We start from the raw sequence: 12,980 nt of genomic DNA on the forward strand, positions 1-12,980 counted from the left end.
CTGGTCATGACAGCGTATAAACATCACCTCTGAAATTTGCAAACATATTTCACATACAAGAAGTATATTTTCTGTAGTTCAGACAAGCATTGACATACATTCTAAAATGGTGTCTGCATAGGATTATGTTCTTCTGATGCACAGTTTTTCAACCTTAGCACTAATGACATTTAAAATGGATAATTCTCTGTTGTGGGGGCTGCTTCCTGTTTGGAGTTTATTGGCATCCTGGATGTCATTTGCACCCCACCCTCTAGTCATGACAGTGAAAAATGTCTCCAGACAATGCCAAATTCCCCTAGGCGGGGGTTGGGGGTGGCACAGTCACCCCAAACTAAAAACTCACTCATGTAATGAAAAGTAGCAATAAGGCCTAAAACATTTTTGTCATATATTAATCATATGTAATCTATTCGACATATACTGAATTTGCACATTTAAATAAATTAACTGTGTGCTCACATTGAACACAGAGCAAAGTTTTTTCCTGGTCTGAGCATGTTGATGATTAATTTCCACAGAAACCAGAAGGGAAAAAAAAAAAAGAAAGCAAGCAGTAGGGAACACATTAGAATTCACAAAGGACTAAGGTAATAAGTGGATACTTAGTAAATGCTTTATGATATTACTTGCTGAAAGTTAAACTCTTTGCAAGTACTCTGTTCTGTTGTATAACCTGATGCATATCATGAAAGCATGGAGAAAATCTTTCATGTATTCATTGACTCATAGACATTTCATTCTGAAATTGTAGTTTGGGTTGGTCTCTGACATGAGCAGCCCGGAGGGTCACAGGCTGCTTAGGATTCCAGAAACACCCACCTCTGTTTATGAATAGCACATTTCCCCAGATGACTCCTAGCTATCTAATAAAAGCAGTATGCGTGGGATATGAAAGAAAGAAGTGTTGGTAAAAATATTCCCATCTTCCCCTTTCTTCTGATCCCAGGGAGGATGTATGGAGCTGATGATTTTTTACCAGTCCTGACCTACGTCATAGCTCAGTGTGACATGTTGGAACTGGACACTGAAATTGAGTACATGATGGAGCTCTTAGACCCATCACTCTTACACGGAGAAGGTAACAATCACTTGATGACATGGGAGGAATTGGGGTATCTTTTTTTGGTTTTGTTTTCATCTTGTTTTCCTTTTTTTTTTCCTCAAAGATTTTATTTATTTATTTCAGAGAGAGCATGAGTGGGGGCAGGGGCAGAGGGAGAGGGAGAAGGAGAAGCAGACTCCCCACTGAGCAGGAAACCTGGTGTGGGGCTCCATCCCAGGACCCTGGGATCATGACCTGAGCCAAGGGCAGATGCTTAACCAACTGAGCCACCCAGGTGCCCCTTACTTTTTTTTCTTGAAGTGAAATTGACATAGCATCAAATTGGCTATTTTAAAGTGAATGATTCAATGGCATTTAGTACCTTCACAGTTTTGTGCTGTCCACCACCTCTCTTTTACCCCAAATAAATAAGAGATTTTCATCACCCCAAGATAAAACCCCATGCCCATTCAACAGTCATGTGAGTGCCTTTTTGACATTATAAGGGTTAACCATATTTTTAATTTCTTTTTCGATTTAAAAGAATGTGCTTTTTTCTAGTTATAAAAGCAATACATATTCACTGTAGAAAATATGGAAAAGTCAGAAAACCACAAAAATAGAACCCACCCATAAATATACTTTACCTAGAATGGTTAATTGCGATAAAAAATACCATTCAATAGAAAAAGTGCGTATTTTAAAAAACAAATGGTTTCCTTGAGAAAGAAGGGAGGTATAAACTTTTGTTAGAGAATATTTTCACTACCAGATGAACATCCTGCTGTTCAACCAGTGAAACGGATGAAGGCTGGCCTTTTGTTTTCATCTGTTTAAAAAATGTTGTTTTCAAGATGAAAACAGCATTGATTTTCTTTTCTATTTAAATAATTGTATCTGCTCACTGTTAAAATAAAACTGCAATGGAGTACAATCTGAGCAGTTTGCTTTCAACTTACCTTGTCATTTCAGTCTCCTTGAATCTGCCTGACCCTGACATGTCTTAGCAGAAATTCCTTCTCCTTATACATCGGTTAGGTATTTTATCCTGGAAATAATTGGGATGTTCACCATTGTGTTGCCCAGCCTTGAAAAGCAGAAATAACTGGGGCTCTTATGTGAGCTGTCCTTTTAAAGGAGAATGCATCAGGGTCTTTGCATTGTGAATCCTGTTAATCCATTTTCATGAGCCCAGATGGACCCTAAGTGGTGAATTGGTGCATAGAACTGGGTTTTTTTTTTCCCCCCTTTCTCTGCTGAGTTTTAGCCTGGCCTTGAGTAAAAAGATCCATGTGCTGATAGGCTTCTACAGGGAATGCATCACACTGGTATTTTCCCTGGAGGGAGACTGAAGTATATTGTCACCCCTAGAATGTGTCCCTTAGTCCCCTAAGTCCTTAGTGCTTGGCTTTTTTTTTTCAGAGGGTCTGTCCTCCCGGGAGACCCTGGAGGTACGAGGTATACCCTTCCCACCCCTTGAGGGATAGCGCTGACTCAGGATTAGTGATGAATATTTTTTCATCCTGTCCCTCCAGCCTAAAGAGATATCAATGAACCTCTTTGATCCCTTTACCCCCTCCCCCACCTACCCATCCCCTCAGTAATATTCACCACCCTGGAACCAGACATTCCATGATGACCCACCAAGATCCTGCCTGGAGCTTCCCGGCCTGCTTTGCCTTGGCATTTAAAAGGAGAGGGGAAAGATTGTGGTTTTGTCCAATGACTAATAGAAGCATAGTTTGTCTCCATGCCCTGCTTTACTTTCTTCTATTGTTGTTCTTTTTTTTAAAGATTTTATTTATTTATTCATGAGAGACACAGAGAAAGAGAGAGAGAGAGAGAGGCAGAGACACAGGCAGAGGGAGAAGCAGGCCCCATGCAGGGAGCCCGATGTGGGGCCAGATCACAGATCCCCAGACCACATCGTGAGCCGAAGGACTCTCAACTGCTGAGCCACCCAGGTGTCCCTCCTTTCTTCTGTTGTATTTTTATTACTATTTCATATGCATCTGAGCGTTGTTTTTGTTGTTTTGAGCCCTAATCATGCTTAATTCTAGAAATGAGTACATCAAACTCTTGGAGCTTTGGGGAACGGGCATGTCAGTTTCACTGAGAAAGTGACCATTCTATGTTTCAGGCAAACACATGCTTACGTCCTTCCTTCGTGTACTTGTTTTATTTTCTTCTGTTTTGTTTTTCACAGCAACTGGAAATTATTTAATGTATTTCATTTTAGCCTGTCTTTATATAATAAAGAGTTGATCAGTTTGAAATTTGTGATTTAAACCATGGTTGACTTACAAATGTCACTGCAATTTTTTAGAAAACATAGTCCCTGATATATGTTAAACACCTACTCAGAAAGCCCGGGTGAGCCAGTGGGCATGTGCTTTGTGTAAAGATGGAAGAAGTAGGGCAATCCATCATTTCTTTCAGGTGGACAATTTACTGTCCTAATAAGGAAGGGAGCACAATGGAAATACACCTGAACTGTTTTATTGCAGTAATTTTTCATATCTGAAATTGTATTATTTAATATTTTGAATAAGATTTTTAAAATAAATGGCAAAGATATTAAAAAAAAAAAAAAAGGACGTCAAAGGGACGGAGACAGCCACTTCCTGCCACCGTTCCCAGCGATCCCCCAGAGCGAGGCACTGCCCTGGGCGCCGTTTTGGTGACAGATGGGCAGGTGGCGTCCTCACCTCCAGGAATCACGTATGAAAGAAAGACAAGGACCCAGAGAGGGAACGTAGGGGGCAGCCGGTGAGCTTGCGTTTCAACTAGAGCCTGCCTCCACTTCACTGTGTCGCTCCTTGGCTTCTTGCCTCGGGACAACTGGCGGGCGGACAGGTTGGCGGCGGTTACAGACCCGGCCCGGCCCGCCCGTCAGGGATCTGAAGCTACGCAGGCCAGGCCGGGAGGAAGACGTGCGTTACCAGCCCAGTCCTCTGCGGCCTGCCCAAAGCCCTCTTTGCTTTTCGGGGCAGCAGCCCACATCTCTTTTCTGCTGTTTAAGCAGCTAGTTTCATTTACAGGAAAGGCGTCATAAAATCCCTCTTCAGTGCATGGCTCTTGTGGCAGGGTTAGAGTTTTGCTGAAATGTAACCCTTCCTCTAATTGCATCCACATGTTTCAAAGTGTGGTCAACTTTGGGCTTCCAGAATTTTAAGCTTTCTCCTTAATGCCCGGAACAGATCAGAGCTATGGAGTCTGAAATTTGACTTCCAGAGGGAACACCCTCCCTCCCAAACTTGACTGCACTTGGTCCCTTCAAGTCCCAGTTCCAATACTAATACCTCCACGCAGCCTTTCTTTTTTTTTTTTTTAATTTTTATTTATTTATGATAGTCACAGAGAGATAGAGAGAGAGGCAGAGACACAGGCAGAGGGAGAAGCAGACTCCATGCACCGGGAGCCCGACGTGGGATTCGATCCCGGGTCTCCAGGATCGCGCCCTGGGCCAAAGGCAGGCGCCAAACCGCTGCGCCACCCAGGGATCCCGCACGCAGCCTTTCTTGAACACTGACGTCCCTGTTGATTGCACTGGAAAACCTCTCTGTAGCATTTAAATTCTGCCCATTGAATTTCACACTCAGCCATGTGCTGATTTGTTCATGGGGCAAATATTTAGGAAAAGTCAGCTATTAATACAGAATTCTGTACTAACATGTGGGAGGTTCCATAAGGAACTTGCATCCCCATGGTTGGGCCATTAAGCTATGCAGGTGACTCTAAGCAGGTATCCCATTGTATGCATGGGACCTGTATTGCCCAGAGTGGGCTAGATGATGCTGTGATAAATCATAACTCCCCCATATCTCTGTCAGTGACCTGAAAACCACAAAGGTGTGTTCCTTTCTAAGTTGCATGTCTGATGCAGTTTGCAGAGGGCTGTGCTCATTTCTCAGATGGTGGATCAGTTGCCACCTCAAATTTTCTTTTAAGATTTTTATTTATTTATTCATGAGAGACATAGAGAGAGAGAGGCAGAGACAGAGGCAGAGGGAGAAGCAGGCTTCCTGCAGGAAGTCCGATGCAGGACTCGATCCCAGGACCTCAGGATCACGTCCTGAGCCAAAGACAGACGCTCAACCACTGAGTCACCCAGGTGCCTACCACCTCAAATGTTCTCATTTGTTGACCAGAGAGAAAATTCTTCAGAGTCTTACATTAGCAGCTAAATATTTTGGCCATTAACAAAACTCATTTAACCACAACTAACTTCGAATCCTCCATGAATAAACCCACTATACCTGTTTTCTTTAATAAATTCATAAACTTCTGTAAACTGGGACTCAGATTCTGTTTCTTACAAACCTACCCCCTGCTCTATACCAAATTTGGGCTCACAATAGAAATTCAGTAGGTATTTTGACAAAAGTGTCTCTCAAGTTAAAATATGCTGAGCCCGGGCCCCTGGGTGGTTCAATGGTTGAGCATCTGCCTTTGACTCAAGTTGTGATGCCAGGGCCCTGGGATCGAGTCCTGCATTGGAGCCTGCTTCTCCTTCTGCCTATGTCTCTGTGTGTCTCCCATGAATAAATAAATAAATCTTAAAAATAATAATAATAAAATATGCTGAGCCCAATTAGGGAATTTTTAATAAACATTGGGGGTGCCCTCTCGTGGTCCACTAGCGTGGCGTTTACAAGTTCCACCAAAGGCATCTAATTATAGTTTAGGACAAAGTTCTGAACCCACTTACAGGCATCTTATGGTGTTGCAAGTCTTTTAATACTCGCTAAACATAAGAAATCATTCGTAAATGCACTCACTTTCTGTCACTTGTGAATTATTTTTTCCTAAATGTCATGTTACATTAGCCCCCAAGAAAGGGTTTTTTAAAAAGGGAATCAGAAAGGAAGAAGTTTGAAAAACCCATGTTACTGTGAACACACTTGTATCCTGTGCAGTTCTTTCAAAATGTAGAGTTTACTTAAAACTTAGAATATATGAATTCCGAAAAGGAAAACCTGAAAGTGAGTATTGCCAAGACGTGTGTGGACTCCTGTTCCTAAGTAAATGATTCAGGCCTGGAGTGCTTGACCTCACCACGCTCCAGCGTCTCCTTGCCTCCATCAGACCTAGTGTCCTGATCTTTCCCAACAAAGCACTTCCACAGTCGCACTGAAATAAGGGCAGCCTGGGTGGCTCAGCAGTTTAGCACCTGCGTTTAGCCCAGGGTGTGATCCTGGAGACCCGGGATCGAGTCCCGCATCGGACTCCCCGTGTGGAGCCTGCTTCTCCCTCTGCCTGTGTCTCTGCCTCTCTCTCTCTGTGTCTCTCATGAATGAATAAATAAATTTAAAATAATAATCTAGAGATTTTGTATGTCTTGCCCCAGTAGAATGGGAATTCCGTCCAGGCGCCCTCAGCCTGGCCCCACAACGCCCCCCAGCACTGGCACAGGCGGTGGGGTGGGGTGGGGGGGTCCCCAGTACATGCATAGGATGAAGAGATGCATGGATGGAGGAAGGTAGGAAGGACTTGAACTTCTGGTCCCAGGAGGAAACCCATATGAAGACAATAGGAAGCATGACCTTGCTTCTGCTGTCCTCACCTGTCATCACCAGCATATAAACTCCTGGAAAACTCATTCTTTCTGCCCTTTCCAGGAGGTTATTACTTGACAAGTGCCTACGGGGCACTTTCTCTGATAAAGAATTTCCAAGAAGAACAGGCTGCTCGACTGCTCAGCTCAGAGACCAGGGACACCCTGAGGCAGTGGCACAAACGGAGAACCACCAATCGAACCATCCCCTCAGTGGACGACTTTCAGGTAAGTAGCTGGCAGGGGCGCCTCGGGGCCCGAGTGCCACCCAGCCCTCCAGGGTGGCACACACAGCACAGCGCACAGGCTCAGGGCACCTGAGGTCCCCCCTTTGTTAGATCATCTGGCGGAAAAGGGATATTTTAAACCACCCTCTGACCTTGTTGTTTCACTTCTCTGTTTTCTTTGAATTAAAAAAGAAAATACATGGGGGTTTGGTGCAAGTTTTGCTGCCATTAAGAAAACAAAGTCAGGGGGCGGCCTGGGTGGCTCAGCGGTTTAGCACCGCTTTCAGCCCAGGGCCTGATCCTGGAGACCCGGGATCGAGTTCCACGTCAGGCTCCCTGCATGGAGCCTGCTTCTCCCTCTGCCTGTGTCTCTGCCTCTCTCTCTCTCTCTCTTTCTGTCTCTCATGGATAAATAAAATTTATTTTAAAAAAAGAAAGAAAAGAAAGTCAGATTAAGTGGAGATTTCTCTCAGAATGTGCAGTAGGGATGCAGAACACCTGAGCAGACAGGAAGTTAAAAAGAAGGAAGCTCTTGGCTCAGGCAGTGGGTATTTTATTTGATTCGGCCAGTGGAGTGGGAGTGTTAGGCATCGTAGTTGACCTGGTGTCCCTGAGAAGAGGGAGAGGTGCAGAGATGTGTTCTCCATTCTTTTTCTCCATCTGCCCCCTCAGAATGGAAGACATCAGAATCCAATTGGCAGCATCAGCTCTACAACCAGTTGGTTGGGACCAGAGTTTCAGAGTAATCATCTGAGCCAAATCCCGCCTAGATCCCCATCCAGAGTTTTCCATGGCCATGAGCTAGAAGTGTGGCCAAAGAGCTGGTTTCTCAGGGAGGAAAGGCAGATTAAGGCTGCAGACTTCTTGCCCAATACAACTCTTGATTTGCTCATAGTCAGTGACATTATGAATAATTTTGCAAATGTCTTTGAATAGTACTTTCAAAGTTTCGAACAGAATTATAAAACCTGGCTATGTTTTGTTGCTATGTGTCACGTGGTGAATTTCCAAGCAGGGCAGATTAGTCTCTGTGTCTGGACTCTCCTTTTTTGCCTTTTTGTCTTCTTGATGCTCTGAAAATACTCAGAGGTGTCTCTGGTTCAAAGTCAGCTGTTGTGGAAAGGCAAGATTAGCAAGTCTTTCTCCAAGATAGCACTATTCTCAGAAATACATCCCCAAGCACAGAACTACAAAGAATGCCTGCTTCCTCCCTCTCTCATCCCCTTGAAAGGGTTGTTGAAGAGCCATTCACGTGTCAAGTGATTTAGCACATGCAGGCTCTTGGGATACTGTGATATGGGCTGGTGTCAGGAAGATTTCTGAGGTCCTACAGCCTCTGAGGAGAAGAACAGAGGAAATGAGAAAAGCTCATGTTTCCATTTCCCCGCTGGCCACCAGCCCCTCCTCCATCTGGAGCTGCTTACGGGAGACACTGGCCTCTGTCCACCTGGGATACGCACACCTTTTTTTTTTTTTTAATGGGCAGAACCTTTATTTCCTAACCCACTCCTTGGATCTCTGTCAGAATAAAGAACAGAGGCACAATAGGTAGAATGCCAAGTAAACCCTTCTTAAGCAATCCAGAACCCAGCTGAGACCGCACACCTGTACTCTTCATAGCAGTCCCTTTTCACACACCAGACAGAAGGGAAAGCCCGACAGGGAGGCCCACTTGCGCATATTCAGGTCTTGTTGGGGATGTTGAGCAGTTACAAGAGGCTCTTCAGAGAAGGTAAAGCCATTCTTATTCTTAGATAGTCATGCCTGGAAAATAGCTTGCTCCGCAGATCTTCAGGACCAAGTGTCTCGAACCCTTCTCCGGGGTCGTGGGCCACAGCTGGAGCTTGATATAACCCAAGAAAGGACTTGTCAGTGCTCAGCTTGGTTGTAAAAGGGAAAACTCAGAAGCAAAGCTCCACTTGGAACCCCTAAGTCAGAGGCACAGACACACTCAATGGTCTCCTCACACTGGAGAGACGGCACACAGCATGATGGTGAAAACGCCAGAGCACTGGCCTTCCCACTTACGAGCTGAGGCAAGTTACTTAGCTTTTCTGTGCCGCAGTTTCTTCACTGAGTAAGTGGGGATGGTGTAGACTTCATTACAAAGTTCTCTTCAGGAGTCTGTGGGTTAAAAAAAAAAAAAAAAAAGGAGTCTGTGGGTTAATGCACACCAAGCGTGTGAGACAAATGTTGGGGGCAGTGGGCTGGGAGAAAATGGAACATGTGTGTACAAACTCAGGTGTTCAGATCCAAGGTTGTCAGAGCTATCCAACATGTGCAGAGCTCACCGTCCTTCCCAGGGGCCTTTCCTTCCATCCGCCAGTAAACCCTCAAGGTAATCCTGTGGGACTCTGGGCTGAGAGCACCTTCCCTCCACTCCTGAGTTGGGGCGCCAGATTTGGGAGAGGGAAACATTTGTTTTCTGTCCAAGCATTCTCAATGTTGTCTGGTAATCTCATTCCTGACAAAGTGGAAAGTGAGAAAGATCCCAGAGAGCCTGGCACGAGTGTCGGGTTCTTTGCAGCTTGACCAGGCTCTGTGTGCGTGAGCTCACACTAGGTTTACTGTGTGCCAAGGTGGCCGGTGCCCGGTGCTGTTGGCAGACCCATGCCTGCAAGAATTCTCTTTTATTTCCCTGCATCAAAGCCTTGTTGCAGAGCCAGCATTCTCCTTTGCTGACTTTTTCCACATGACCCTCCCCTTGGAGCCTCGGATTCGTCTGGACCACATGAGGTTGCCACTTGGGGAGGTGAAAAATGTTCAAATATCAGCTCTATCTTGTGGTCCTGTGTAATAGTCTTGGCCTTTGTTTAGGCTTCATTAAAAGTAGTCCAAAGTGAGTATAGCACATGCTCTTGTGTCCTTGTGTTTTCAAAATGTTATCCTGTTGACTTCCAGTGTGGACTCTTCTGCTGGCTGGTTTCCTTTTCAAGCTGGGAATAAACCCGGCACAGGATCTGGTTCCCGTCCTTAACCAGAGCTTTCTTAACCAGGCTCTCCGAGGGGCACTAAAAGATCAGAGCAGGGCTGCCAGACTTCCTGCTCCTTGGATCCACACCGCATCCAAATACAGCAACCCAGTGCCTATAGAAGTTGTGCCTCCATTGTCCAAAATCAGGTCGGCCTCTGTCCTCATCACACCTGAGGCCTCACGTCCTGACGGGGGCTGTCCTGACAGGCCAGGGCCTGCAGCAGCTCACGAGATAGGCCTCTCCCTTGCATTATCACGCTGGCCTATTGCTCCATCTCACTTCCTCTTCTGATGGGTCTCCAACATCTCTCTTTCCACCTGCAGAATTACCTCCGAGTTGCATTCCAGGAGGTCAACAGCGGCTGCACAGGGAAGACCCTCCTCGTGAGACCTTACGTGACCACTGAGGACGTGTGCCAGCTCTGTGCTGAGAAGTTTAAGGTGGGGGACCCTGAGGAGTACAGCCTCTTTCTCTTTGTTGATGAAACGTGGCAGCAGCTGGCAGAGGACACCTACCCTCAAAAAATTAAGGCTGAGTTGCACAGCCGGCCACAACCCCACATCTTCCACTTTGTGTACAAGCGCATCAAGAATGATCCTTACGGCGTCATTTTCCAGAACGGGGAAGAAGATCTTACCACCTCATAGAAGAGACGAGACTCCCTGGTGGTGCGTCCAAAGGGGGAGGTTAGGAACCTTGCCTTCTGGCTTCCACGTGCTTGGGCTTGAAAAGCAGTCACCTCCTCGGTTCAGTGACTGAGCCATCCACAGGCTGACTTGGCCAAGGGCATCATCTTTAGCTGCATTGTCCAGGCAAGGTAGCTGAGGTTCATGAGACAGTAGGATTCTCCTTCAGGGATGGGAGAATTGCATTTGATAGTTTAAGTGTCCCAAGATTGTGTGCCTAACCCCAGCCAGGTTCTAAGTTGGCTCACATGTATGTATATGTCCTGAATAAACGTTTAAGGTACAAGCTCTTCTCTTATAATTCAACGGCAGGCGTTTGACAAGACTGTCTGATGCAGTGCATCAGGTATGTCTCAGTTCTGTGGATGGCTCTGTCCTTCCTTCCTTCGTTCCTTTTCCTTTCTTTGCTTTCTTCTTTTTTCTTCTTCTTCCTTTTTTTTTTTTTTTACAAAAAGCCTTTGTGTTTTATATATTTCATAGAAATTTTTATAGCAGTTGCAGGTAAACTGTCAGGAACTGGTTTTTAAAATATTTTTGTAACTTTAAAATATTCTATAATTATGCATGTGATTTTAACATTTAATATTCAAAAAAAATCTCTTGCTGGATTTGAGAGTATCGCATTTTTAAAATGTCTCTCTTCTGTAACTGGATGTTTTGGCAACTTTGTGGGGAAAGACTGCTGGATTTCTTAAAGCAATGTATTACTGACACTGGCCACAGAATGCCTTTGGAAATCTGATGTACTGTTACCTTTTTCATACTCAGTGGTATTGTGTTCTTTTGTGTTTTAACCAAGTGATGCTGAGGATCAGGAGAGAAATGAATGTAGAGAGAGGTTGTGACAGAAAAACAGACTCTAACAAAGGACTAAGCGGTGTAGTCTGCTGGTTCAGACTCCTGGAAGGAAGTGGTGAAAGGAAATGGAAGGATCCACTTCCTCTGAAAATACTGTAAATATGCAGTGAGATTTGGCAAAACCTATCCAATGTTATTTGCTTTTGGAAACAATTCTGAAAACCCCACGAGGAGGAAAAAAAATAAAGAGAACACTTTCCCCACCTTTTCCATATAAATCAAAACTAACAGCATCAAATTATTTGGGGGCAGAAACCATGTGTGTATAATGTGACTTCCATTGAATTAAGTAGGGTGCTGTTTCGAAAAGAGTTTGCAATGCCACCAAAAAGCCCATCTGTGTTATAAGAATGTATGGTGAAGTTAACCTCATGTCTTATGAGACCTGTTTGGGAGTGTACAAAGTATGAGGGTCCTGTATCAATGTGACACAGGTAGTCACAAGAACATGTCATTGTACTGTGTAAAGATGCGTAGTCATCTAATTTGGTTGGCTTTGTACCCTGTACCTTTTTTAGCTTTTGCTGTACATCTAGAACCCTCAGCACACACTGTGTGTTGTACTTCCTTTTGTAAATGATTTTTTAAATGGAATTTTGCACATAATACATTGTAATACTGTATGATAATCATGTGTGAAGACTTTTGAAATAGTGAGTTGTGCTTTTTTGTCTTCAAGAAGTAGAGTATAATCATGCACCACACAATGTCATGCAAATGTGAAATGCACGCCAGCGTTTGCAGTTAGATAATCCATAGAGAGGAAATGGAAAAGTTTGCATTTCTTCAGGAGCCCATATACTGATGTGAGGCAAAAGTCCAGGAGCAGAAGGAAAATATAGTGTTCCAATCTGAAAGGATTTCCAGTGTCATCTAAGACAGTCTGTGGCTTAGTCGGACCTAGAGAAAAATCACTGTTAATCAGAAGGGCCCTCAGACCACCCCCTACCATTCTTATGTGACCTCTGCAGTGTCCTGTCCAAAAGGTGAGTGAGTGCTCTTTCAAAAATCCAGCAGGACAGGCAGTCTTTTTTACCACCGTATTCCTAGTGTTGGAGCCATCCTGGCAGATAACAAGCGCTTGATAAGTCCTTGTTTTTTGTTTTTTAAAGATTGTTTATTTATTGACAAGAGAACACACAGAGAGAGGCAGAGACACAGGGAGAAGCAGGCTCCTCACAGGGAGTCTGATGCAGGACTCGATCCCAGGACCCCACCATTGTGCCCTGAGCCGAAGGCAGATGCTCAACCATTGAGCCACCCAGGAGTTTCTGATAAGTCCTTGTTGAGCGAACAAACTTTCTAACCCATCAGTAGGATGGATACTTAAAGATCAGAACAACAGTTAAATGAATGGCCTGCTTTTTATATTTACAATGAATTAAAAATGAGGACAGTTCAATCCACATAGCTGTGCTCCCTACCCTCCAAATTTAGGTCACTTCTCCTTGTCCTTAGGAATCAGTGCACAGCCATTTAAAGCAAACCCCAACATCTGAATGGGAGCAGCCTTCAGTGAGATGAGAGAGATCAAAATAGGAAAAATTTGTGTGAGCAGAAAAAAACATCACAAGACAGCCCCTGGTTTTGTCATTGGGCAATGCTTCCCTGCTAAAATTACAACATCACATG

General features: G+C 44.5%; 1 protein-coding gene across 10 annotated transcripts in view; it reads left to right on the forward strand.

Moving 5' to 3' along the window:
* RIN2 (Ras and Rab interactor 2) overlaps positions 1-11,977 on the forward strand; it is a 215,676-nt gene extending 203,699 nt beyond the window's left edge. For all 10 annotated transcript variants that reach the window (XM_072736507.1, XM_026002340.2, XM_072736501.1 and 7 more), the window contains 3 exons: positions 950-1,081; positions 6,667-6,830; positions 10,128-11,977. In XM_072736507.1, coding sequence (XP_072592608.1) covers positions 950-1,081; positions 6,667-6,830; positions 10,128-10,451 — 620 coding nt within the window. In that variant the 3' untranslated portion in view covers positions 10,452-11,977. The remainder of the gene's footprint in view (positions 1-949; positions 1,082-6,666; positions 6,831-10,127) is intronic.
* Positions 11,978-12,980: the final 1,003 nt, after the last annotated feature.

This window comes from Vulpes vulpes, chromosome 14 (genome assembly GCF_048418805.1).
Source record: "Vulpes vulpes isolate BD-2025 chromosome 14, VulVul3, whole genome shotgun sequence".
NCBI lineage: Eukaryota > Metazoa > Chordata > Mammalia > Carnivora > Canidae > Vulpes > Vulpes vulpes.